General features: G+C 40.1%; 1 protein-coding gene across 5 annotated transcripts in view; it reads left to right on the top strand.

Moving 5' to 3' along the window:
• Positions 1–27,288, top strand: part of APP (amyloid beta precursor protein) — a 205,331-nt gene that overhangs the window by 112,218 nt on the left and 65,825 nt on the right. For 3 of the 5 annotated variants that reach the window (XM_057398710.1, XM_057398711.1, XM_057398709.1), the window contains exons 6-8: positions 282–487; positions 10,358–10,525; positions 24,612–24,745. In XM_057398710.1, the coding sequence (XP_057254693.1) occupies positions 282–487; positions 10,358–10,525; positions 24,612–24,745 (508 nt within the window). The remainder of the gene's footprint in view (positions 1–281; positions 488–10,357; positions 10,526–24,611; positions 24,746–27,288) is intronic. The other 2 variants (XM_057398713.1, XM_057398712.1) reach the window with 1 other exon arrangement.

The following is a 27,288-nucleotide window of genomic DNA, read 5'->3' as shown; positions in this document are numbered from 1 at the left end:
GTTGCTGATGGGGATTCTTTTCCTATCCATGTGCAAAAGGAGGACCTCCAGTGTTCCGTCTTCCTAATTTTCTCACTGCATTGCTTATGATGACTTTGGGGGGATTTTTAGCATTTGTGATTTCTTACTTGTTGGGATATTCCAGAGTCCGTGATTCTTTCTGTTTTATTTAAAGAGAAGGAGGATAGACAAACAGATAACTTCTTGTCCTTGCAGAGTTTCTGAATAAAATGTTGACATAATTTTGTTGCTGACGCATCATTATCTTTTTCTTCATTTAGTGATGATAAGGTAGCAGAAGAACAAGGAGCAGAGGAAGATGAAGAGCTAACCGTTGTGGAAGATGAAGATGCTGATGACGATGATGATGATGGTGATGAAATTGAAGAAGAGACAGAGGAAGAGTATGAGGAGGCAACTGAAAGAACTACCAGCATTGCAACAACTACCACCACAACTACAGAGTCTGTGGAAGAGGTTGTCAGAGGTAAATTCGTGGGCATTTTGCTTGGGAGTGGAAAACTGATCCTGCTGTTTTGCATGCTTGCCCTTTATGACAAAAAATGTTCCAAACAGCAAAATATCCTAAGTTGCAGCATTGTTATTATGCTTTGTCTTCTGTAATTTGCACATTGAATCCCCTCCCCTTTCCCATTACAGATATTCTTTAGAGGTGTCTGTGTATGAAGTGTGGCTGTTGTGTATGATGTGGATGGAAGCAGAAGAGTTGTTTTTGTTTTAAAACAATATTAAATAAAATTTGACTGCCATATGTAACAAACAACACAGGGAAAGTATGTATGTGGGTTATGTGCATGGGTTGCAGGATGGGGAGCGTCAGCGCAAAGCAGGAGGTAGCACTAGCTGGTTTGGTGTCTTACATGAACAGCAGTGGTTAGTCATTTTGTGTGATTTCTTTTACATACTCGTTTCCAGTATTTCTCCATGAAGTAGTAATGCAGTAAATTTGCAGGAATTTAGAAATAATTATGCAGAAACGTGAACCTAGCTAGTGAGCTGTAGTGGTGGGGAGGAGGAAATAGGAATGCGTTGCCAAAAAAAGGAAAAAGTGAAGTGAGAGAGAGCTCTTTATATCTAAATTGTTTTTCATTATCTTTTGTAGTTAACTGCATTTTAAATTTTGAATTTTACTGTAGTCCATAGACAATATAGCAACGTAATATTTTTAAATGCCACATTTCTTCTGTGTTACGTATTTGAATGAATTATCCTTATGTTTCAATTTTAGTAACTACAATTTGATATGATGTAAATCTTGGTAAGATATATGCCAGTTTTTCTACCAGTCAGTGCTGGAGATAATGGCAGAAAATGAGATGAAAGGCTACAGTTGAAAAGAAAGGAGTTGGGATATGCAGGAGGGACAGGAAAAATGACAGTGGTTGGGGCAGTCATGAAAGGAGGCAGAAAACTTCTGGCCTGGCTCCTTTCCTCTGCTTTTGCATCCCTTGCATCTAGGGATGCTTGGGACTGAAGTGCCAGAAGGGTCCCCCATTTTATGTGTGGCAGTGTCCTTTTCTCTTGAATCCTGGTGCCAGTTTATGGCAGAACAGGTATGGAGCAGAGGACTGATGGCTACAATTCATCACACATGCTGGGGACAGCAGAGTGCCATAGGAGTGCTTTGGAAAAAGCAGCATTATGTCCTTTAGTTTCTTCTGTTCAAGTCTCTGTGCAGATAAGCTTGCTAATCAAAAGCCCTAATGCTTTGCTAAAATTAGTTGCAACTGGTTCTTTCTAAGGGGTGGTAACATAGTCTTCTGCGTTTCTGCCTTATATAACAGTATTGAGTGCTTTGCTCAGTTGTTGGAGAGCCATTTCAGTGAGGAGGGGGCGGGAGGAGATTATGTTTAAATCTTTAAACCAATTAAATATATTTCCATATGTGAGCTTTCACCACCTGGGGATAAAACGCCCTGTTCTCACTGCATATTGAGAGGGAAAAAAAAAAGAAGTACACTTGACATTAATGGGATTTTGGATGAGTGGAAATGAGGACGAATTAGGTAGTACGTGTTCTTTACTGAGGTTGACGTTTCAAACAGGTTAAGATGTTTAGCCTTCAGGAAAGTAGTGTGTAATAATAGGAATCTAAAATACAAAAGAGATGAGGCAAGTATTGAAGCCACCCTTTAAAGTCCTTTAGAAACATACACACTTGCTAGCTGATAATGAAATGCTATTGCTCTGTTTTTCCCAAGTCTAAAATTTCCCATGTTATCTCCCACCTTGCATGACTGAGTGGAATACAAGTTGCTGCAAGTGAGGTGAGGGCAGCCTGTTACCAGCACAAGTTTTTGGTGCAGTTGTGTCACAGCCCTTTGGGCTTTCTGACCTCCAGCCCTCCTGGAGAGCGGGATTGCAGAGACTGTCCCCAAGTATGTAATTGGTGTCTGACAGAGTTGCACTATTACAAAATGTTTGTTTATTTGTTAATGTAAAAGTGTCCAGATAACATAGAGCTTTGGCCCTTGCTTTTGCTTCCCTTGCTGCACTTGAGAGAAAGCTTCCTACAGGGTCCCACCCTCCTGATGCAGCCAGCAGATCCCGCATAGGAACTTCTGTGGTGAGCATCTGCTGTTGTCATGCTGTTGCGCACAGAAAAGTTTGTCACAGTCAGTACAAATAAAAGGGGCAGAGGTACCTTGTAGGTGATACACATACTAAGAAGTGGTCCATACTATGGAGACACCTTGAAAGCCTCTTCAGATGAGTTTACGTGTTGGACCTTCATTCCTGTGGACATGAGCTCCATTCAGGCTACTTTTCCCAAGCATTAGTCAGTGCAGTTCATAAAATGCAGCCTAGGATGCTGTTCACAGGTACTTTACAGCCAGTTTTATACATGCTTTATGAAGCTGTAACTAACATTGTCATTAGCATTAAAGAGCTCAGACAGTGGTTTTGCCCACTTTGAGAGGAGTTGTTTTTCATATGTGAAATCAACAAGGAGCAACTGTTCTAAACCAACCCATAAATTAGGATCTAATTGTGGGCTGTACTGAGCGCTTTCTCCCCCAGATCAGTGGGATGATTGCCCTCAACCATAAATAATTGGAAAACATAAATGTAATGTTACGCTTTAAGGACACTTGAGCTATTAAAGAATCAATTTGTTAGGCAGTTTTATTTCCTTGCGTATTTTAATGAATTGTGATTAAAATAGCAATAGTAGAAAGACTTACAAACTTATTTTCAGTGAAAAGGAAGTTAGTCTTGCCTAGAGAATGAGAGAGGTCATTGGCAGGAAGATAGTTTCTTCAACAACCGTATTTCTATGAGCTATAGTATTTATCAAAAATGTGAATATACTTTCCATAGGACAGTATTTGCCAGTATGCACTTTCCTACCTTTTGTGAGAGACCATCTTTACTTTCTGTTTCATATGAAGTTTAAACTTTCAGATACACTCCTGCTGGGCTTCAGATGTTAAATCCAGCCAATTGTGGATCCAGGGATCCAGACAGTGGAATTAATGTCAAATGTACATTTTCACCTTAGTCCCTGGGAGACGTTATCACCTAATCTGTGAAATTGTGCCCCTAATTGTGGCTCATTTATGAAGCCCTGCAGGAAAATGTGACTCTTTACTTTTGTCTCCATGTGGAGCAAGGAAGTGACTCTCTGCTGGCCAGGATTTAAGCAAGGGAGCAGTTTGATGCCTGCCGTCACTGCTGCAGTGTCGGGTGTTGCAGAGCTGCTCCTGAAGCATCCAGGCTCCAGGTGGTGGTTCTAGCACATGACCAAAGCAAGCAGGAGCACTGCTCTTCCGTCATCTGCAATTGTTTGTGATGTTGTTTCTGCTCTCCTTCAGCACAGTAGGTGACAAGAAAAATCAGTCACTCCTGGTGTACAGCAACAAAAAAGTGATTTCAGCTTAGTGCTTCCTGTCAACATAGCAGTCAATCAGGTCTCATTTAGGGGTCAGCGCAGCAGCCTGGCAGAAAACAATTGGCAGCTTCTTTGCATACCTGTCAGCAGGTGCAGGGGGATTCAGCAGCATGAGCCCGACCTGCCTCATGTAGCATATAGTGTTGTTCTTTAGCAGTTGGTTTTGCTTTCTCTAATTTGGCTGGGTTTCTTTAAACAGTTATGCAAAAATTTAAGCAGTGCTGCTTCATGTGACATTTTAACTGTTTACAATCTGGAGTTGCAAGCAACAGACCATATGGTAGTTTCCTAGCAAGAGAAAAGCAGCCTGATGTTTGTATGGTAGCTCTTAGCTTTATTGATCTCACGTGGAGTTTTTTAGCTGAAGACTTTTAGGTCTAAAAGACTTTAAATCCATTTAGTGACAGTGACCATCTATTCTAAAGCAAGGCAGGTTAACCCTGATTACTAGACCTGTTAACTAAATTTTGGGATAATACTAGTAACATATGCTAGATTGATTGGGCTTTTTTTCATCTCCGTAGCTTTGCCCCACTTTCTTTTTCGAAAGGTTACTATCTTTCTTTTAAAGTAGTAGTTCCTTCTTGTTCTTCATTTGCTTCAAGGCTACAGAGTACTCTGCAGTTGGAAAGTGATAATTTCTGATTGTATTCCATATTATGAAGACATCGATAGGTTGTTATATGGCTAGTACACACTATAACTCTGCTATGGTTTTGTTAGGAGATCTTCATTAAGAATGATAATCTACTGTAACATACGGACAAGAGCTGATAAAGTTAACCTAATGCATTTGCATTAAAGTAACCGATAGCTTTTAATTAGGCATTATAATTTAAAGCTCTGCTGTTCCACCCTGATATAATACTTCAAGATATATTGCTATTGGAAGAATTTCTTTTTATGATGTAGTAATCTTGTTGATGGACAGCAATGTAGTACTACTGTTTTGGGTCAAGGGCAAAGTACTGAAGTACTAAACACAGTAATAGTGATGTTTTACATAAGGTTGGAGAGTGGTTTCATTTGAAACATATCCTGCCAAAAGAGATCCCCCAAGAATCTGTATCCCTAGAGAAAATACCATTTTACTATATTGAATGTGTTGGTTTGCTCTGTAAAAAAGACAGGAATGCACTTTTGGGCTAATCGTCATATTCACTGTCTTGCCGTGTTAGCATAATCATGATATGTAGGAATGATATCTTTTCTAAAATACACATAAATTCATGACTTTTTATTGGCATATATTTAAAATCAAGCTGGGGTTCTATCCATCAGTGATAACTACATGGCACCTTCCTTTAAAATGTAGTTGTGTTGTGCACAAGTAAATAGAAAATGTATTTTCATGTCTTTGTTCCACTTCAAAATTACAAGGCTTTGTATTCTAGCCAAGTATACAATTAATTTTTTTGTTGTATTTCAAATATCCCCTTCCAGTAGATGAAGAATAAACATTAGACAGAGAAACTGAATCTTAATTGCACAAAATGGAAATTACAATTTTAGGGTATTTAACAGTTTTGGAAGAGCTGTTCTTCAGTGTTGCATTTAAAAGTCATCATTTTGCTTTTTTAACTTTCTGTGTAGGAAGTATTTTAGCAGTTGTGTAGCTTGTGCACCAACTTTATTCCTACAGTATATGCCAGCTTCACAGCTGTCTTCTCCTAATTCCAGAAACCCCTTCTGAAATTAGCTTTTGTCTTTGAATACTGAAACTAAAATTTGGCTGCCTTTTCTAACCATATATTCAGAATGAGGAAGCTTTGTTTCAGTGCAATTATCTTTAAATATTTCCTTTTGATTAATTCATTGAGGAAAACAGTATTGTGCCTTTTTGGAACACGAACAGTATAACTAAAATTAAAGCAGTGCATTTACTGATGTCTCATTTTTCTCAGCTAGTTAGAAAATGGAGACTAATACAGATACATGTGTATTAATATCCCCAAACTATAGCTCTCAGTTCCTGAAGACACGGAAGCCAGAATTACTCTGGTTGTAATATTATATATAATTACTGTGGCTAAATTAAAGAACTTGTAATATTTATAAGTCCACATGATGGTATCTTTCTGCTGTAGCGTTAAGAGGATTTTCAGAGGTATAAACTCAACATAGGACCCAACTTCCAAGACAGGCCAGACCTGGTAGTCTGTCTCCTCCTGTTTGTCCTTTTTTCCTTAAATATCTTCAAATTTAATTTAAGGTTTAAGGTTTGGGACTAATTGTGCCAGCATTTAAATGAGCTTAGTTCTCACCATCATGTAAATAAATTCAAATCCTAAAGAAAATACTGAGCAACCCTGATGCTTACAGCAATAGAGGTATGTAAATGCAGTTTTAATTCTCCCCCCCTTCCCCCCATTAGAAGTTTAAATTTTATTTCAGATTCCTCTAATGAAAATGTTGATGTTCATGGAGTGTTACTCATGAGGGGAAAAGAGCATGGAGCTGAGATTTTGAAATAAAGCTATTATAATTTCACTTTGATTTAAAAGCGGTTTTCTTCAAGGAACAGTAAAAAAAAAAAAAAATCAGCCCAAACAATTTATATGGTAATGAAAACCTCTAAAATGCCATTCAGAACCATATTTTATGTTTGCCTTTGTAAAAATTGATCATCAAAAGTATCTAAAGTGTTTGCACATAAATTCTAATTAGGTCTACTTACAGCATTTTGGTAAATGAGTGTTTATGGAAGTACTTTGTGTATAGGCACTGTAAATCAATGTCCACGTGCTTTAAGACTCTGTGTTTCCTAGAGTGCTGAAGACTGTGCTTTTCAAAGAAAAAATAACACAGTCAGTACCGATGTTTAGTGTAACTGATTAGTTTTCAGGATATCATTTTAACTGTTAATTTAAAAGTAAATCAAAAAGCTTTGCAAACAGCACTGTCATTCAGGGAATGATCTACCTGCTTGGTTAGAAACAACTCCTTTTGCATCAAGAGGCTGGTATAAGTACAAGAAGCTTGGAATGAGGAAAGTTGAATTATACTTTCCTGATATCTCAGAAATAATATGCCATATCTGGGGTTTCAGAGAAGGAAGATATCAACAACTGTAATCTTTGGTTTGTGGCACAGAGAAGATGAGGGAAATTTTAGTATTTAAGAAGGACAGTTTTAAAACTGTGTCTGAAAACAGAATTTAGACTGCTTATGAACATGGGTTGTAGCAAAGGCTTGTCCTCTTTAATTTTATCCAGTTTCATGGATCCAAAAGCAAAAATGCATCTTTGGAGGGGGAAGAGTGAGCAAGTTCCTTAAACAAAACAGAGCTCTCACCATTAATGCTGTACTGCATGCAAATTTTTGTGGTATTAAAATACCCTAAATAAATACCCTAAGTAAAACTGAATTACGCAGTGGTAAAAAGTAACTCATCTTTTAATCAGTTTTCAGCAACAAGAGTAATGTATGAAGCAAAGACAGTTTTTAACTTTTTTACGAATTATTTAGCAGTATATGATGCCTGCCTGCTGCTAATATCTGTGAAAATACTGTAGCTCATCTGTCATAGGCATTAGTTGCTACACTTGGTGGCAGTGGAAGGGGAAATGATGTTTGATTTAATAGCCCAAGAAAACCTGTTGAATTTCCCATCTCTACACATCATTTCCCCATCTTCTCAGATGACGTGGTACAGGTGAGGATTAATGTGGTGGTTTTCTTCCGTAAGGACAGGTGATGTGGAGGTGATGTAGAGGCATGGGAGGAGCAGCTGGCCCACCAGCAGGAGCAATGGGACCAGTTTCCAGGCATGGAAGCTGATTTAAAAATGTACCTTCACCCCAAAGCAGGGGTGAAGGAATGCCTCTCTGGGCTGTCCACAGAGACATCCACAAGTGGTGGATGGTGGTGGTGACACTGGGAAATGGATAACAGCAGTGAGAAGTTTCCTAGACTGGGCCAGCAACATTTCCTTCAAACAGAGCAATAAGGAAACAGTAACCTAGAGCATTTTTCCCATCTCTTGTTTAATCTTCATTTAGGTCATAAACTGTTTATGGCAGTAGACCGTTTCTGTCTGTGATAAATAATAACCATTTAGGTGTCACCAATATCATACGGTTGGTTGCCTCTGTCAGCTGGAGGGGACTAAAGTCCCTTCACTGCCCTGCACTGTCACTCTCCACCAGCCTGGTGGGAGGTAGAGGCAGGTCCCTGGCCGCAGCACTGGGCTGCAGTGCTTCAGGCTCACTCTTTTTACCCCGTTACTGGAAACGCTTGTTCTAGTGCATCTTCATGTGTATAAATTACTGCAGTTTCCAAAGAGACAATTCTGTGTTATCACTATCATCTGTTACTTGATGGACAATTACCTTTGCTTCTGCTCATGCAAAAAATATCTGCTGCTCTTTCTGTGAGAGAGATACCTATAGGAAATTTCAGATTAAATCTGTGAACTGTTAACATACTGATAACACTGAACAGTCTAAAATGAAATAAATTAGTCTTTATAGCAGAACTGGTATTTTGGGGGAAACCTAGAAGGCGCTAACAGTGTGAGTAGAGCTCAGCCCGTGCACAGTATTAGCCAAGAAAGACTGGGTTGTTGAGACCTTTGTGGTTTTTAAGATGACATTTCCTGTCAGCAAAAATTCTCTTGATTATACCTGTCTCTTTAATGTCAAGAGTCACTATTCATTTTTAATTGACATGTGGCAGCTCTTCCAAGGCTGTGCAAAGTTAGCTTTGTGTCAAGATTTGACAGTATAATAGGACAGCAGGGCTGGATTTGATTTAAAATAAATAGGAAGAAACACTTGTATACTGAATGTGCTATATATATATAGTTAATCATATGGTAATATTCAACTAATTGTAATTAGTGTCATCTACAAGTAAATATTCTTCTTACGTTTTTTCTTAAAGAAAAAAAAATAGTACTCCTTCACCCTCTGCTGTTCTTCCCCCCTAATTACTTGGTCCAGAATTGCAATGTTTGTAGCACATTTTTGATGGTTGCATACACTTGGTTCTGTTTCTCTTAGACCAAATGCATGCTCTCTGAAATTGATTCTTGACATTATTTACAGATATGACATGTGAATATGTTAAACACATGTCAAATTACACCTTTATTATTTATTTAAGGAATTATAGGTATACACTGACTGCCCATGACAATTGAACAGAAAATGCATTTATAAATAGCTGTGCTCCTGGAGAGAGTGAAGAGATGTATCAGGACAGACTCTGAAAAGCATGATTCTTTGTAGCCAGCATCTAAGAGATGATGAGCATGCAGGGGATTTTCAGTGCTAATGCCCTGATATTTCTTCATACCTTTCAACCCTTAGGTATCTGCCTTCCACAAAACTCAAATAGATGCAGGGAATTTAAAAGCCTGTAGTTGAACGTAGGGGGTTTTCTGCCAATGCAGTGCGTGTGATGAAAGCAAATGAGGGGTGTGCTGGTGTCGAACGTTATGTAGATTGGAAACGACTTATACAGCACATTGAAAGATAAAACTGCTTTTGTCTGTTTGGAACATTATTGGTAAAGGGCTATACGTTTACGTGTGTAATTGGCTGAATTCCAAATTGCAGGCAGGATTTGCTTTGTCTTCCTTTAATTTATGTGGTTTGGTTCTTCCCTCAGGTTTTCTTGTGTTGCAGGATATAGGCAGAGGCTGTGGCAGCTCACAGTGAACACAGGCGCAGACCATTTTAATTTTTTACCCAGTATATATTTACTGGGGATGAGATTTCCTACGGTGAATGAGTTAAAGCTATGGCAGCAATTTTATATATGTGAATACATATTCGAACTGTGAATTAAAAACCCTGTGAAGGCAGCTTGCAAGAGGGAGTTTCTTCAGTAATGACAGTATATAAATAGGTGTCTGAAGAGAATTTATTTTCCTCTATAACTCATAAATATTTGGGGTTTGTTTTTTCTTTTGTATAAGGTAGGAAACTTCTCAGGCTGGGCAGGGAGGGAGTATGTAGGTAAAAAACAACAAATGAAAATACAGCTTCATGTGCTTTCAGATGTTCCGCTTCCAGACAGGTGACACCCTTCTAGCACTGAGTGTGCTGCTTGGGTATGAATCTGCCTGGGACCATAGGCACACCCCATGAACAGGCAGTGTTTGTACCCCTCTGGCCTGGAAGCAGATGAAGCTTCACAGTTCCCCCATTGCTACCATGCTGGAGCTTGTTTCAGGGCAACACCCCTCACTGCATGCAGATGAAGTAGCTAAAACCATAAAAATATAGGCAAGCTAAGGTGACTTAGCACCAGTCTGAGTCAGTTCAGAATTGTCTCTGGGGTGGTTTTCTTGGGAAGGGTTTGCTGTTCCCCAGAACACCTCCTTGGTGCATCTCCTTCCTCGCTTGTGTGCGTGGACATTGAAAGGTACCTAATTAAGAATCCAAAGCAATACCAATTGCATGCTAAATGTGGTTCCTCCGGGTCTCCTGTGACTAGAGGTGTGCTCTGAGCAAGCCAAGACTGGTCCCTGCCGCGCGATGATCTCCCGCTGGTACTTTGACATGGCCGAAGGAAAGTGCGCACCCTTCCTTTACGGCGGCTGCGGTGGGAACCGGAACAACTTTGACTCCGAGGAGTACTGCATGGCGGTCTGTGGCAGCGTCAGTAAGTGCCCCTCCGTGCCTCCCCTGCTCCTGCTGTGCAGGAGTGGGCCTGGACTTGCACTAACCCCTGGCCGCGGTCTGTCCAAAGCCTCTGCTCACCAGTAGATCCTCAGTAGCCTCTCGCTAACCCAGCATGGTAGTGGGTGTCTTCTTGGTGCTGTAGATGGGGGTTTGCAAGTAGTTAGCTAAAAGCTTAACACTTCCTTAGTCAAGACCTTCGCACTCACCTTCTCTTAATTTTCTGTCAAAGCGTACTGACATGTTGTGTATGTCTGTGTGGGCATGTGCAGTGCATGTGCAGGAAGCAACACAAACATTAGATAAGCCACAGGTAAGTTTAAAAATAGCTCATAGTTTTTACAGTGTATTTCCATGTATTAACTGACCTTTTTTAATCAAAGCTAAATCATTAAAATAACAGAATGTTCGTTTAGAGGTTTTTTCATTCCAGTTTGATTGAATACTTTGTGTGTGTTTGCAGCAAGAACGGGAAAAATAACATTGATTTTTTTAGGTTTCCCTGAGGATGCACATGGATGCGAATCACCTCCCACTTACTTTAACATGCCATATATTTTAATGATCATTTTCCCTGAAGAAAGAGTGTTTGCACTGTGAATTTCGGTTTGAGAAGGATGGCTTTCTCCATCACAGAGTATTGAAGCTGATGAATCAGATGCTGAATTTATCAGCTGGGTTTTGGTTTGGGAACCACTGGTACCACTCCCCTGCTGTCTGCCTTAGCAGCATGTACTCTTGGGAGAGTATTGGCTGCAATTTACATCTGAAACATGAAGTAGTGAGTTCATATCTCACTGCCCTGCCAGCTCACAGGGCACAGAGGAGCAGAGCAGAAGTTCCATGTTGGGGTTCCTTTTAGCAAAATATTTTCTGATCTGTGCCTAGGAATGTTTGCAGTAAGTAGAAGGCATAAAAATGCAGACAAACACATGCAGTGCCCTAGCGAGGTGTACTGTGTGTGCTCGGCAAAGGAGCCAACCTGTATTTTTTTAGAGCAGGCGCAGACATGGAGGCAGAATTGCTGCTCTGGTGCTCCAGCTGCATTTCATCTTGGCATCTTTTTAAAGCTGTTCTTTGCACAGCTCCATGGAGGGACATAGAGAAAAACTAGCACAGTGTGAGTATGGGGGATGCCTCCTAGGTAGTGACCAGATTTTGCAACAAGACAGAAGATGTAGTGAAGAGAGAAAGAACTTTGCAGTAGATTGGAGTGAAGTCTGTAATATATTTGCTAAAGAATGAAATTTTGAGCCATTTTCTGTGGAAGGTGAGACATTGCCAGATGCAAAATGTGGTTTGTATCTGGTTGCGTGCCCTATGACAGGCAAGAAAAACTGGGACTTCATAACAAATTAGGGCTGTAGTAGAAAAAAAGAGTATTTTAAAGAAGCAGTATTTATGCCATGAAAAATGCAAGGTATGTGATATTGACGAGCAGTTGATATTGTAGATGTGGAAGGAGGAAAGAAAAATAAACTGAAAATAGCTGGCTGATGCAGATTGGAATCATAGAAAAAGCACTGCAGCAAGAGAGATGTTGAACAATAAGCCTAGACTCTGCTTCAGCTCTTGTACATTTAGTTTCAGGTGACCAAGGTGAGGCTGTGTTTATTCTTTACTGTTACAGCCAACAGAGAATTTGTAAAAGGCAGTTACTTTTTTCAGTCACACATGGGTGATTATCATGCGTAAGTGGTGATTGGATCCAGACATGATGATGGCCGTCAAAACTAATAACGGAAAACAGCTGAGAAACAGAACCTTTTGCTGCTTTGCACCTGGAAGTAGTCTCATTTAGCAGAGGAAGAATGACAGGACTGAACACGATTTGCTTGCACAGAGGTGCTTGCCTTGGTCTATATGAGGCAAATGAACATCACCTATCTCTGATAGTACTCCTCTTGTGACAGTGCCTGTTCCTTTCCCCAGAAACGGGAAAAAAAGGCGGGGGGGGACGTGGGACGGGATGGGATGCTTCATCCTTATGTTTTGTGTCCAGCAAGGTAAGACTAAAAAAGTCAGCCTTTTCACATAGCTGGTAGGAATTAAGAATTATTACTGCCTTTGTCAGCATTACTAAAACATGTATTTTTCTGAAGGCTGGACAGCAGCATAAATAAGGACTTGTAGATCTGGACTCTTGCAAGATTGCAATTTTGTTGAACATCCAGTTTTTACAGCATGTTTTGTCTCCTGCCCTTCAAGCTGAGCCATGTGAATGCATCTCTTTCTCCAAATTCTGCAGTGGGACTGTATGCAGACTCGGAGATCTCCAAAGACCGTGCATGTTGCATACAGATCTGTAGTTACCCACCACTTCAAATCTGAGAGTTTCATTTCTGGCTTGTATAGTGCTGCAGAGTTATTACACATAGGGAAGGGTGTTGCTGACTAAAAGATCAGTCACATCACAAAACAGACTTCATGAGAATTATACTTACACAGTAAAACTTGGAGGGGTGAGATTCCCATTTGTCACTTTGATAATGCAATGGTGTTGTCTTTCATACACAGGTTGTAGGTGAAGTCATAGCACTGACTGCTTGTAACAGCAAGCCAGCAGAGTTTATTGTGTTACACTTCCAGTCAACCTAGTGATCTTTTTGCAGGAAATGCTCTGCTAAAAGGGGTGATCTCAGCCATGATCTTAAAAAGAATATTATGGATTAAATGAAAGTTGGAAATAAATTGTCTTCCTTCTTAAGACCTGTCTCTTGGCAGCAGCAGTTGTTCAGCTTAGGCTGTTTGGGAGGAGAAACGATCTTCTCTTCTAAAACTGGCAATTCTCTTGCAGTGTGTGGAACCAGAAATTCTGAATTTGCTGTGTGTCATATTCATTAGGATATTGAGATAAGCCCTGGAGAGTCTTCTCTATCTCATGGAAGTTTGTTTTGTTTCATTTTGTTTTTCCTTAGGTTCAGTTCAGTGAAACAATGCCAAGAACATTACCATTTGTATTCTTTCCATAGTTATCTTGGTTTACTTCGGGGTTCCCATTATTTGGTTTGAGTCATTTTCTCCTTAGGGAAAATGGAGTTAGGTTGAGTACTTGAGCTGCTTGGCTTCATTTGCACAACTGGCTTTGAGGAAAGGTAGAGTTGGTCTTGCCTTTTAAAATAGATATCCCAAAGGCTTTTTCCTGTTTCCGGTTTCTTTTGTTTGTTTGGTTTTTTTTCCTTCAGTAGTTTCTCAGACATTTGCATCTATAGGGTACATTTTTCTAGCTACTTTAGTTACATTTTTGTTCCTGTATTTTCGTGATATTTCAATCTGTTCTGTACCTTGTACACACCTGTTATTTCTATCATTGGAAAAGAAGAAAATAAAAATAACTTTGTTTTCTTCGGGTTTCATCTACTGTCTCAGTATCACCATGATGTTCCTCCTTATTCTTCATCATTTTGCTGAATAGAAATGGTAATGAAAGTAGTTAAAGTGCTGAATACTATATATTTTAGTACTTCAGTGACATCCTGTCTTTGGTACTGGTCAAATATTGCTGAAAGAGGTTTTTTCATCTGATTGTAGCCCAGGTGCCACCCTCACTCACCCCAGTCATGCTGAAGAAGAGAAAAATGGTGAAGAGTTTCTGTCACGCTTCACCATTAACTTAATCTTTCTGTTTGATCTTTGTGCCTCCCCCCCATTCATACTTACTTATTTACTCCATTCTTTATTCCTTTTCTCTCCAGTATTCACATTATTGTTGCTCCCTTGTGTGCTAGATAAAAAAAAATAGGGAGCCTCTCTTAAGCAGGAGACAAGATGGATGCTAAAAGCATGTATTTCCTTTGTCTAGCTGTTCTTTGCTTTGCAGGAAGAACTAGTTAGATTTGACATAGAGTAATACAAAGTTGTGGATAGCAGTTGCGTTTCTTCTAAATAGTGGGCAAAGGATGAAAGGGTGGGATGTGATTTTATTTTTCACGTAATGCATTGAAATTGGATGGAACCAAGACCTGAGGATGTTCTGTTGTTAGAAATACTCATATACTCTGAACACTGAATACTAATATCCTGAACACACAATCAACAGAAAAGAAAAAAAAAATCATGTTTTATTCTGCTTCCTTACTGAAGTCTCTTTGCTTTGATCTGAAGAGGTGGGTCTGTCCGGTCACTCTAAGCCTTAAACTGTCTACACTGTCAATGAATTTGTCCAGTTCTCTGAGGTCTGACAAAAATCATGTCTGTTGGGTAGGAGCTGCTACTGCCAGGTTTTTCCATTCATCACCCAGCTACATGGGAATTGAAATATAATTGCCCAGAAGTAGAAGGCTCTAAGGATCTTGTTACTGATTCCTTCAGCCTGCCAGACCACATGCTCGCTCTCTATTGATTTTTAATAAGGATGTTCAATACTATCTGAAGTTTCTATTCAATATAAGGACTCAAACTTCTATTGTGTGACTGGCCATAATGACTTCTTTGAAATCATTAGGATCTATCAGGCAGTTAATTTGAATTTAATGATCTCAGAATTGATGCATATTGACAAGAATAAGCAGAAGATGATAAATTGATGTGTCCTGGTTTCAGATGGGATAGTTAATTTTTTTTCTTAGTAGCTGGTGCAGAGCTGTGTTTTGGCTCTAGTCTGAGAACAGTGCTGATAACACACCAATGTTTTTAGTTGTCATTAAGTATCACTTACTCTGATCAAGGGCTTTTCATCCTCTTATGCCCTGCCAGTGAGGAGGGGCACAAGAAGACAGGAGGCAACAGAGACAGGACACCTGACCCAGGCTATCCAAAGGGGTATTCCATACCACAGCATGTCATGCCCAGTGTATAAACTGGGGGTGTTGCCCAGAAGCAACCAATCACTGTTGGGGTTGGGCTGGGTATCAGTCGGCGGGTTGTGAGTAATTGCGCATCATTTGTCTTTCTTGGGTTTTATTCCTCTTTCTCCTGTTACCATTCTTTCTGTAATTATTATATTTTACTTTACAATTACTAAAATTGTTCTTATCTCAACCTGCAGGTTTTACCTTTCTCTGATTCTCCTCCCCATCTCATGGGGAAGGGGAGAGGGAAGCAAGCAAGCAGCTGTGTGGTACTCAGTTGCCAACTGGAAGTAAAGCACAATATGCTGTTATTGAAGGAATGATTTCTGTCCTATTGTCACACTAAGAAGTAATCTGTTGTATGACTTGTTTCTCCTGTCTCTTAATTGTTGCTTGTGAAACATCCTTAAAACTATAGAAGGAGCTAAAAAAGACCAGATTATTTTAGTAAGCACTATTTTGAAATTACATTGATGTTCAAGCCTTAACTTGGGGACACAAGGAACTTCCAAGCTGAGATCATTCATTCTCTTAGATGTTCTTCATTTGTCAGCTGTTGCATAGGAGAAAGCTCTCCCAGCAGGTCCTACAGGTCTCAGGGTGCTTTCAGAGCAGAGTGGAATGAATTCGTGCCACCGAGTTTTCATTTATTTTGCATCCAAAGTGGGAGTGAACTGTACTCTGGTGGCACAGTCAATTTTTGTAAACTTTGATGTATCATTAAAATGACGTTTTATAAAATAGGGGGCTTTATCATTTTACTGAATTCCTGTGGCTATCCAAAGAGGGAACCGACAGGGTTCAGTGTTGTCTGTTCCCTCCTTTCTTGTGTAAACCCTATAAACCTAATCGTAAGCTTAAATGTTAACACACTTTATTTTATCTCCCATCATTCTGGAGCACTGTCACAGATCTTTGAATTTAGGTAGAACAGTATTTCTTCTCTAGGTTAAATGTTGTAAACGTACAAACTTGCTGTATCTTTTGGTGATTTTTAAGTGTCAGATACTTTATTCCAATTTCAAATGGAAGAAACACAATAAAAGCTACAATTTCATAATATAGGTGAAATTTCACAGCAACTTAAATATGGATAAAAATTGTCCACAAGACTTATACTAACAGGGAGAAGACACTGCTTTTCATACAGTCTAACTTCAGCTTCCCTACAGATTAGTATCCGTCCATCCCTGATAATTGATGAGATCAGTCTCAATGTGTTTCCGGATCATGCTTTTAGAATCATAGAATAGTTAGGATTGGAAAGGACCTTAAGATCATCTAGTTCCATCCCCCCTGCCTTGGGCAGGGACACCTCACACTACACCATACCACCCAAGGCTTCATCCAACCTGGCCTTGAACACTGCCAGGGATGGAGCATTCACAACCTCCCTCTTAAGTGAGGGGAAAATTCATGACCTAGCATTTTGCAGAGTCCAGTTTAATTTCTCTTCAGAGGTAAGGCAAATGAGCTGTATCTTTTAAAAGCAGCAGCTTATGAGATGATACTCCCATTGTCAATAATTTGCTTTATCCATTTGTTACTTGTTAGGGATCTTGACATCTCCCCAGTTAGCAGGAAGTAAGTGTTTTGGCACCTAAACTTGCATGCCCACTTCCAGAGTGTGTCTAACAGATTAAAGAACAGCAGTGCATTCCTGTAGGCAGAATGGTAAAGTATACCAAATTTATTGTTAGGTAGCACATTTTAATCCTTAGTCTTACTTACTGGGTGATGGCTCATTTTATCTGTACAACCACAGAGCCAGCTTGAGCTTGAAGTCAGGTAGGAGTCTCAGAGACAGAAACCAGGCCACATCTAGAGTATGTTCATCTGGACATCGAGTTTTTTGACAGTGCACTTAGTGCTGGAAAATATTCATTGCAGCAGATAGCTGCAGTACTAACTTGTCACAGAGATACTACAGGAGGTGTAATTTAAAATGCAGAATTCTAGTGATGGCATTTCAAATCCTAAAAGTCTGCCTTCATAAGTAGTGATATTTGCAAGGAAACATTTTGCATAAGAACTACAAATTTGAATGAATTAAAACCCCCAAGTTATTGCACATTTGCCAAAGCCAGTCACATTAGAACAACCTGTTGCTTCATCACAAAGGCTCTTTATATTCAGTTGTCTTACTGTTTCCCAAAATTAGCAGTAAGGGGCATTACCTCTCAAGACTTGACTTGAATGTGTCCCTCTCCCATTATCTCCAGCATGAATTGCCGGTATTTGCTGGGTTTAATTTTCTCTAGCATAAAAGCTCAGCTGTATTATACATTTTGGTAAAGTTGAAGCTGGCTTCAAATAGTGTAGATGAAATCTTAAGAAAAGCATTTTTGCAGTTCTTCACTCATTGTGAGTGCTGGACAACATCATTCAGTGCCTAGGACATGAAACGGGATGAGTTCTAATATCTACTGAAATTGTTAATTTTTACTACCATCTTTAGTGGAAGCAAGTGACTAATTTCTGTTTCAGCAGTTTCTTCATCTATATAGATTTTCACTTACATTTCACCCTTGAACCACATATGGAGACAGTGTTGGACTGGGCCTGTTTAAAAAGCAATTGGGTAAACTTTAAGGCTCAACAGGGAAAAGATGCAAATATTTTCATATACGAAATTTAGAGTACTGATAATTTCAAGCACTAGGAATTTTATTAATGTAATGTATTATTGTAGACACTTTTTGCTGTACTTCTTTAGTCAGGTCTAACCGCAGTTGGTTTTTTTTTTTACTCTGGAACTTGATGACAAGAAAGGAAAGAGCATCCCTCTGGAACACTGAGTTCTCTTTCATGTGTTAACTCTATTCATGTCACCTGTGTCTGCAATCTCTTTCAATTAAACTAGTGGACATTTTTAAACAATGTACTTTCTAATCTGCTTTAGGAACATTCATCTAATTTATCAGAATTTGGGAGCTAAGAGGCAGCTTGAAATTGAAGGTGGAAAAGTCAAGTCTCCGAACTGGCGATTCTTTTTACTGCTTCAGACATGATCCCTGAGCATACAACCACTGCTGTTACAGGGGATGTTTTTTCCTTAAGTCAGTACCAATGTGCATGTTATCTTTTTCTGACAGAATATATTTGGTCTGGCCATTAGTCCATGTTTTGTGCTTTCAGAGTCCCTACCATTGTAGTCAGAATTCTTCAGTTGTTATGGTGAAGACTTTACTTGCAAAGACTTTTTTGGGTGTCTTAAAGATAATTGTCAAAATATGAGGATAAAGTAAACGTGGAAGATAAGTAAAACCCAGCTGAGTGGCTGTGTGGTCAGGCTGAGTGATAAATATGTGGTTGAAATGGATGAGCCTTAATATCCATCAGTAACTTAAAGGGAGTTCACATTATTGAGCATCTTTGCTGAAAATTAGAGAATGGGCATTTGGAGTTGAGTGGCTGAAGGACAGGAGTGCCACGCTCTGATCTTTATGAGCACAGTTCACTGCTGTGCAGTTAGCTTCCAAGCAGGGAGGTGTGCTGATGAGCCATGAGGTGAAAGGTCTGGCTCCCAGAATTCCTGCGAACCCAGGTGGGTGATGCCAAACCTTGGAGCACAGCAGTGCTGTCTATTTGGTCACCAAAACCCGAAAAAGAAACCAGCAGCAGTAACCTGCTACTTACAGGTAAAATGATAAAACTGGGGACATGTCTGACTTTCATTCTCACACGGTCTCCGTGGTGCTGTTGACTCTGAGAGGAACTCTGTCCTCCCATTTATTCTTCAGTTTTAGACAGGGTTCGGAAAGTAGTCTTGGTCAAAGCACGTATGAAAAGAAAGTAATTAAAAGTGAAAAGGAATGGTAGCCTGCTAGTCATGCAGCTCACAGTGCTAGGAATGAGAGTAGTTGTCTAATGCAGTGTATTATATGTAGTACGTGAATACAGTTACTGTTCCGTGCTACAGTATTGATCTCTACTAGAAAGCATACCAGTTGGGCACACATTTTTCTCCAAGTAATTAAATCATCTTAAACTTTAAAACTTCTTATGTAAAAACTGTCCTGGTACATCCATTTCTTTGTGTTTAAAATTGTGGTGATTTAGAATCATAGAATCATAGAATAGTTAGGGTTGGAAAGGACCTCAAGATTATCTAGTTCCACCCCCCTGCCATGGGCAGGGACGCCTCACACTAAACTGTACCACCCAAGGCTTCGTCCAACCTGGCCTTGAACACAGCCAGGGATGGAGCATTCACAACCTCCCTGGGCAACCCATTCCACTGCCTCACCACCCTCACAGTAAAGAACTTCTTCCTTATATCCAATCTAAACTTCTCCTGTTTAAGTTTTAAACTGTTATCCCTTGTCCTGTCACTAGAGTTCCTAATGAATAGTCCCTCCCCAGCGTCCTTATAGGCCCCCCTTCAGATACTGGAAGGCTTCTATGAGGTCTCCATGCAGCTGTCTCTTCTCCAGCCTGAACAGGCTGAACTTTCTCAGCCTGTCTTCATATGGCTGGTGCTGCAGCTCCCTGATCATCCTGGTGGCCCTCCTCTGGACTTGTTCCAACAGTTCCATGTCTTTTTTATGTTGAAGACACCAGAACTGCACACAGTACTCCAAGTGAGGTCTCATGAGAGCAGAGTAGAGGGGGAGTATCATGTCCTTTGAACTTCTGGTCACGCTTCTTTTGATGCAGCCCAGGATGCGGTTGGCTTTCTGGGCTGCGACCACACACTGAAGCTGGCTCATGTTCATTTTCTCATCGACCAGCTCCCCCAAGTCCTTCTCTGCAGGGCTGCTCTGAATCTCTTCTCTGCCCAGCCTGTAGCTATGTCTGGGATTGCTCCAACAATTTGCTACAATCTTACATAAACCTTTTCCAGCCTTCATTTGTCTTGTATCATTCAGCTGGTAGCTTGTCTGTTTTGTAATAAAAAGGTAATAGTTATTTTCATTTCCCATTGTTTAAATTCTGTTCACTCATTTTGCCACCCGGCTGTAAGCAGAGTAGCTTACTCACAAAAGAATGGGGATACCATCTTGTAAAAACAGCTTATTTCATAAGGTAGCAGTAGCAATAATAGAAGTCCTTCTTTCTAAAGATACTCCATATGCACTTGTGATTGCCAGAAGTGCTATAATTAGCTGTGATCTTAGTCAACAACTGAAAGCTTTGATCTTAATCCTTCATTAATGAAGCAGTTGTATATGTGGAATTCAGAGGCAATGAATGTATCCACTGAATACTAAACTGTAGTTGGGTAATGCTCTCATTTCAAATGGTTTCCCATCTTATATGCTACAGCCAGTCTCATTCAGGAAAAGAGCATCTACTAATCCTTTTACTTCATATGAGATTGGTGAGAGGCCACTGATATTGTGGGGTTTTTTTTCCACTGGAGATGCTGATATGGTTTATTTATTTTTATGCAAAACCATGGAAGAGGATCTGGGGGCCTATTGTTGCATTTTTCTTCCTTTTTATTTTTTCCCTGGTCTTTTGATTATTAAAAATCGTTGTTAAATAGCAAAAAATGTAAAGTATAATTTGGCCATATTATTGAACCTGCGTCTCCAGAAAGGTTAGGATTTTAAATCTTAATAAAAACTAAAAAACCCACCCACAACTGTTTGGGAATTGACAGGTAAAATGAATGCAAGTGTGAAGAAAATGTCATCTGATACTGCATTTCTTCCACACCTGTTTAAACACACTTTTTTATCAGTTATCATACCATACTAGAATGACTTACCTAATAAAACAAGCAATGCATAGAAAATGAAACCTCCTTCTAAGAGCGGATGGGGTCATAAAACGAGATCAGGCTGCAGATTCTTGTGAGCAGCAAGCAGGCTGGGAGAAAGCACCCATTTTACTCTTTGCTTTCCCACTTGTTCATTGGCTAGGTCTTGGAAGGAGATGCTGAAGCAAGATGTTTTCAAGGATGCTTTTGGGCAAATGGGCATATATTTGCCTAAGCTGTTCAAATACTTAATTGCATGTACTGCGAAAGTGGGTGGCTTATTTCTGGTCTGGATTGCCAGCTTATTTTCTGCTTAGCTTTGGTTTCCGACCGTCAGACCTTGGTTGCTTCTTTCTGATAAAGCTGTTGTCAGAAATCTTTTCTCAGCAGAGATTTTCTAAATCAAATTAGTAGTGTGCTCCCTGGTGGGTGAGTGTAACTGATTGAGCTTCTTACCATGAGGCAGGTTCCCCAAGCTCCCATGAGCCCACATGCCTGTTTCGAAGCCTTCTTTCTTTTTGAGAGCATATAGTGGAGAGCCACATGTGGCCTTACACTAGCCGTTTGCACCAGGTCAGGGATAGCAGCTTTCTCCTCCTATGCAGTATTGCTCTTCGGTAGCTTTCCCCTCTTCAGCTTGGCTTGAGAGATAGCAGTTTGAAGTCAGATATCAGTGTACTCCCTGCATCCTTTCCCATGCTCCTGGGCCCAGCCTGGCTGCCTTAGGCACCCAGGTCTGTGGCCTTTAATGCCTACTCACTGTTTGATGCGGGTTTGCACAGCTTTCGAAGACGCCTTAGTGCTCTGACATCCTCGGCACCAGGCACTGAAATCAGGTTTTCCAGTTCTCAGCGCCCGCTATTCTCACCCGTTCAGAAATGCAGCAGCAAGCATCCCAGTGGGAAGAAAGGGAACTGTCTGAAAACCTAGCTGTAAAGGCCGTGTGTGTGAGACAGGAGCTTTGGAAAATCAGACCTTAAATGTACAGGTGGCTTAAGTGATCCCATTGCAAATGCTGGTGACCTTTTTTCCAGTTCAATAAATTAAAGGTTAAATTTGCATAATTTATTGGACACTTATTTAGATCGTCACTTCTTTCCACTCACATTTGTACAGGCTTAAGTTTAAAAAAAAAAAATAAACTGTAAAAGGTGGTGGAGAGCAGCAAATGCACTAGAGTTCTTCCCCATTCCATCTTAACATGATAAACCGTGCTGTGTCCTGCAGAGGCAGCAAAAGGAAGGTGTAAGCAGAGAGGAACGCTCCTCACATTGAGCTGATTAAACTGTGGAACTCATTGCCACACTGTATTGTGAATGTTAAATCTCATGCAATTTTCAGGGAGGTGTCTAGGGATTGGGGAATAAAATTAAGAGTCATGGAAGGAAAATGCCAGCAAGGTCAGTTAAACATTGCAGAAGAGCATTCACTGCTCCTGCCTGGGGGTGTTTGGTGAGCCCCTGTCAGGAAACAGGAGCTTGTAGGGGATGGCCTTTGCTCAGTCTGACACTTAAATTTTCTGCTTTGAAATAAATTTTATTTTCATTTTCTAAACAGAATTAAAATGAACTACACTTAACTGTAAATAGTCATTAATAAAGATAAACAATAAAGATTCAGTTGGTGCTTCAGAGATTAAAAGGTGAACATATATGGAAATACTTCTGAGCATTACAGAAATGTTTTCACTTTCAGTCCAAAATTTGGGTGGTTTGGTTTGGAATGTGCTGTCACTGGATGTAGCCTTTCTGCAGGCAGCACTACACCCTTGCACAAACCACATTATCATTGTAGATGGGTTGTTATCCTTAAATATTTAAAAAGAAAGAAATTTTTTATGCTTTTAACAGTATCAGAGACTTCAAATGGTCTGAAGTTGTAAGCGAAACCACTGAAAACATGCAGCGTTGCATTCCATTATTGTCATTTTTGTGACTTGTCAGGAAGCTGAGTTGTTCCTTGCTTGATTGTTACAGTACTTCAGTGACAAAGTTTACAATATGTAAGTTTGACATGAAATATTTCTGAACCAAATCTGAAAATGAGGGGGGTGTGAAATTTTACGCTGCCTAGGACTTGTGAATTGGAATTTTTTTGGTTGCTGGTAGATTTTTGTTTGTTTATTTTGAGATAAACAGGGCCTTTCCTTTTGATCCAGTGAGTAACTTCCAAAATCCATTGTGCAGTCTACACCAACAGCAGACAAAACCATTCATACTTATTGCAGAGAACATACAGAAATACCTCAAATGCAGCCAAAGGCTTTCTGTTCATTTGGGGGCTATTTTGTTTTGCTTTGGGGATTGTACTTCTAAAGTAAAATTTGAGGGAAAGTTTGGATTTTGGGTTAAGTTTTTCTTAAAATTTGAGGATGTATTTCATTGGGACTAACATGTTGTACTTCTAACCTGATTTTTTTATTTCTCATTAAATAATTTAGCTTACGTGTGTTTATATTTCGGCTTGTTTTAAGGAAAGTAGTCAGATATAAATACTGGTTGTTATTACTCAGTCTGACCTTCAAATTGAAGTTTGCTTTTGCTGAAGACATTGAGAAGTGTTTGAGGTGTGGGAGAGTTCTGGGTTTTCTCTACCTGTATTGGTCTATTTACTAAAATGTAAAGTTAACCATAGTACAGGAAGTCAAATGTATTTAAAACCAAAAATCCTGCACAGCTATTTGTACAGCCTTTGTTTGTCAGACTTTTTAGACTAACTTTGCAATTATTGAAGTAAATGTGACCAGGGATATGAAATTAATTATATAAGAAAATATTTAGGAGCAGTCTAGTTCACATGAAATAGCTGGAGAGTTTTTTTAAATGGCTGTTATGGCCCTACCACAGAACTCTTACTCTAGTTAATGCAGGGGTCATTGGACGTCACTGTGTAGTGAGGGAGCTGTTGCTCGCTTCGCTTGAATTACCCCAGACACAAATCTTTCCACTAACAGTGTGATAGGTATTGCCTAATTATCCGACAGGAATGGTTGGCGGTTAGTGAACGGTTGTTGATTATTTCCAGTATCCATGAGGGGTTTTCTTAATCAAATTTGTTACAAATAAATGTTTGTGAGACCAAACTGTCACTGAGGGAAGGATTTGAGGCATTTCATTACCGTACCATGGGGTCCATAGGTGCTTTAAACATATTTGCATTTCACTCCGTGTGTGTTATTGCAGTTTATCTTTTAAAAATAAACTAATATACAAAGTGTATAGCTTTGCAAAGGGCTTTTTGATAGCTTATGTACTTGTCATTGCCAGTCTTTTTTTGCTTGGAATTTTGGCTTTGGCTGCAGTTTCTGACCTGTTCTCTGTGGAGTTCTCCTGGTATATAAAAGAGGGCGGGTGAATTCCTTGTATATTTATATATATTTGCTATGTGTAACATATCCACTTAAACCACATTTTTAAATCTTCCTCTGAGGTTAAAGGAATGGATTTATTCCAAGAAAATTAGAACAGATGTTTCGTGATTGGTCCAAGTAAAGTTTTACCTGTACTAAAGTCAAAATTCTGCTTTTTTTTTCCCCCTCCCTTCCCTCTCCCTGCCTCAAAATTCCACCTCAGTCCCTACCACAGCTGCTAGCACTCCTGATGCTGTTGACAAATACTTGGAGACACCTGGAGATGAGAATGAACATGCCCATTTCCAGAAAGCCAAGGAGAGACTCGAAGCTAAGCATCGTGAAAGGATGTCTCAGGTAAGGAGAGATTTCTTCCTAAAAGAGAGAGTTTTGTCTGTAGAGTCATAAGATGCTTGCGATCCTTCATCTTCTTACTTCCCAAGGCTTCAGCCAGCTGCCCTGCTTATTTGCAATGCTGTAAATACACCATTTACTGCTTTTCTGACCCTTACCTAGGAATTCAGCTGCTTGGGACACACATTTGTGGTTGAGTGGCAGCTGTGATCATAAATCACCACAGATACTTGTGCTGGTAAAAAGGGAAGAAAAGTCTGATAAAAATTGCTCTCATCTTTGTGGAAGAATGTTTGGTTTGTGAGATGATTCTTGTTTCTAATTGAAGAACTTGACCATTTTATTAGTCATCTTTGCTGCAGCTTGTTATTAGGTTCATCCTCTGTGTATACGCATACATGGTGAGGCCCTGGGGTAACTTACGATCGCATATGTTCATCTAATGATCTTGAGCCTCAGGGTAACATGAAATGCATCTAAAGCCAAAGAAAAGAGGAAAAAATAGTTCTTTTGAACTGAATTAAAATCCAGCTTAATCAACCCTTTTCTTTCATTCAACCAAAAAGATTTGTGTAGCCTGAAACCATACAGTTTTTAATCCTATTGAACACTAAGAGATGAGCTATCCACTCACTGAGAAATAATAGCAATGCCAATAAAAAAAATTCACAGTTATGCTCTAATAACAACAAAGAAAAAATATAAGAGGCTTAGAGGAAAGCCTGTGGTGCATATTTTTTTAGGATGGAACAACCACCAAAATGAATGTAGTACAATTCAGATGTGCTGCATATATCTGTGTAGGTATTTTACTATAGCTTTTATAGTTTTTCATTGTAACTTTGTTTCCCTGTTGCATTTTCAGTGTTTCTGACACATTAACCTTTAGCTCTGTGCTCAAATGTTAGAGTAAGCCTGAAACGAAGCTGTTAGTGTAAGTCCCACTCTGTTGGCATTACAGCTATGCCTGGCACTTTTCTAATAAGTAGGGCAGGGCATCTTACCTGAAGCAGTCATATGGTCAGCACAAATCACATACTGAGAATATGACACTTAATAGAAAGGAAGATAGGTGCTTCTCATCTGCCTCCACTTGGGAAATGTCGTAGCAGAAGAAAGCTGTCTCCTTAAATAGACAAAATGGAATCATAGAATGGTTTTGGTTGGAAGGGCCCTTAAAGCTCATCCAGTTCCAACCCTCCTGCCATGGGCAGGGACACCTTCCACTAGACCAGGTTGCTCAAAGCCCCATCCAACCTGTCTTTGAACACTGCCTGGGATGGGGCAGCCACAGCTTCTCTGGGCAGCCTGTGCCAGTGTCTCACCACCTGCATGGTAAAGAATTTCTTCCTACTATCTAATCTAAATCTACCCTCTGTCAGTTTACAGCTGTTCCCCCTTGTTCTGTCACTTTTGTAAAAACTCCTTCTCCAGCTTTCTTATTAGGCCCCCTTTAGGTACTGGAAAACTGCTAGGAGGTCTCCCCTGAGCTTTCTGTTCTCCAGGCTGAACCAGCCTAACTCAGCCTTAAAGTGCTATCATTTCCTTTCCTCTGGATGATTGAAGAACTTCATTAAAACAACCAGTGGCCAAGGTGCAAGTGTTGCCGAGTGTGGGTGCATGCAGCACCCAGCTCAGAGCTGGCCTGAGGCTGCGGAGTGAATCTGGATGGAGGTGAGCATGGTGAGCTGTGGCTTGCAAGGTGGGTGCTCTCTCAGGGAGCATATCATTCCAGTCTTCTTTGTAACAAGCTTCTGTGTGCCTGCAGTTTGAGAGTAAGCTGGAAATCGGGAGGACAAAAAAGGCAGGCATCCTGCCTGGCAGAGAGGCTAGGCATGCAGAGGGTTGGCAGGTAATGCAGTCATCACCCCGTTATTGCCTCCCCTTGAAATAGCCCTTTTTATCAAAGACACTGTAGGGGTGGGTGGCTTGAAAGCAAAGGACAACTCAGTGCAAAAGGCAGGTTTCCCTGTAACAGTCCTCAGATTCTCACCACAGTTTCAGGTTTGTCTCCAAAATCCCAATATGTAAAGGTCCATGTGAGTAATTAAGGGCAGTATATGGGTGAACCACTTATTTTCTGCTTTCTGCAGAGATGATGGCTTGTGAAAAATAGCTAACCAAGTGCACGGGCACCCAGAAATTATCATGCAGAGAGACAGAACCCACAGCATCAGTGCTTGAGACTAAAAGAATAAAGTGGGAAAAGCACTGAGCCATAGCCTCAGAAAACTCGTGGGTAAATGCACTGCACATTTTACTACGCGCAGAAATGAAGGCTGTGGTTCAGGGGTTTGACTGAAGATCACGTTGGTGCTGCCTGTGCTCTGCCCTTGTTAGAATGTTCCCAGCCATCCTTTCTGTCAGTGCTAATGAGTGTGCAGCTGCAGGGTGAGGTAGGTCAGCTCTCTCATCTCACTGCAGTGCTGTTCTTCGAAAAACAAGTAAAAATAATCAACTGTGGCCACTTCGGCACGATGCTGGGAAGCAGCAGCACGATAGGGACATCAAGAATGAAAGATCTTTGATCTTTAATTTGCTTATGC

This window comes from Pezoporus wallicus, unplaced genomic scaffold, assembly GCF_028554395.1.
Source record: "Pezoporus wallicus isolate ANWC-B61680 ecotype Strahan unplaced genomic scaffold, APGP_CSIRO_Pwel_v1 contig_6094, whole genome shotgun sequence".
Classification (NCBI taxonomy): Eukaryota; Metazoa; Chordata; class Aves; order Psittaciformes; family Psittacidae; genus Pezoporus; species Pezoporus wallicus.
Note: the sequence above shows the minus strand (reverse complement) of the source record. Positions and strands in the feature narration are given on the sequence as shown.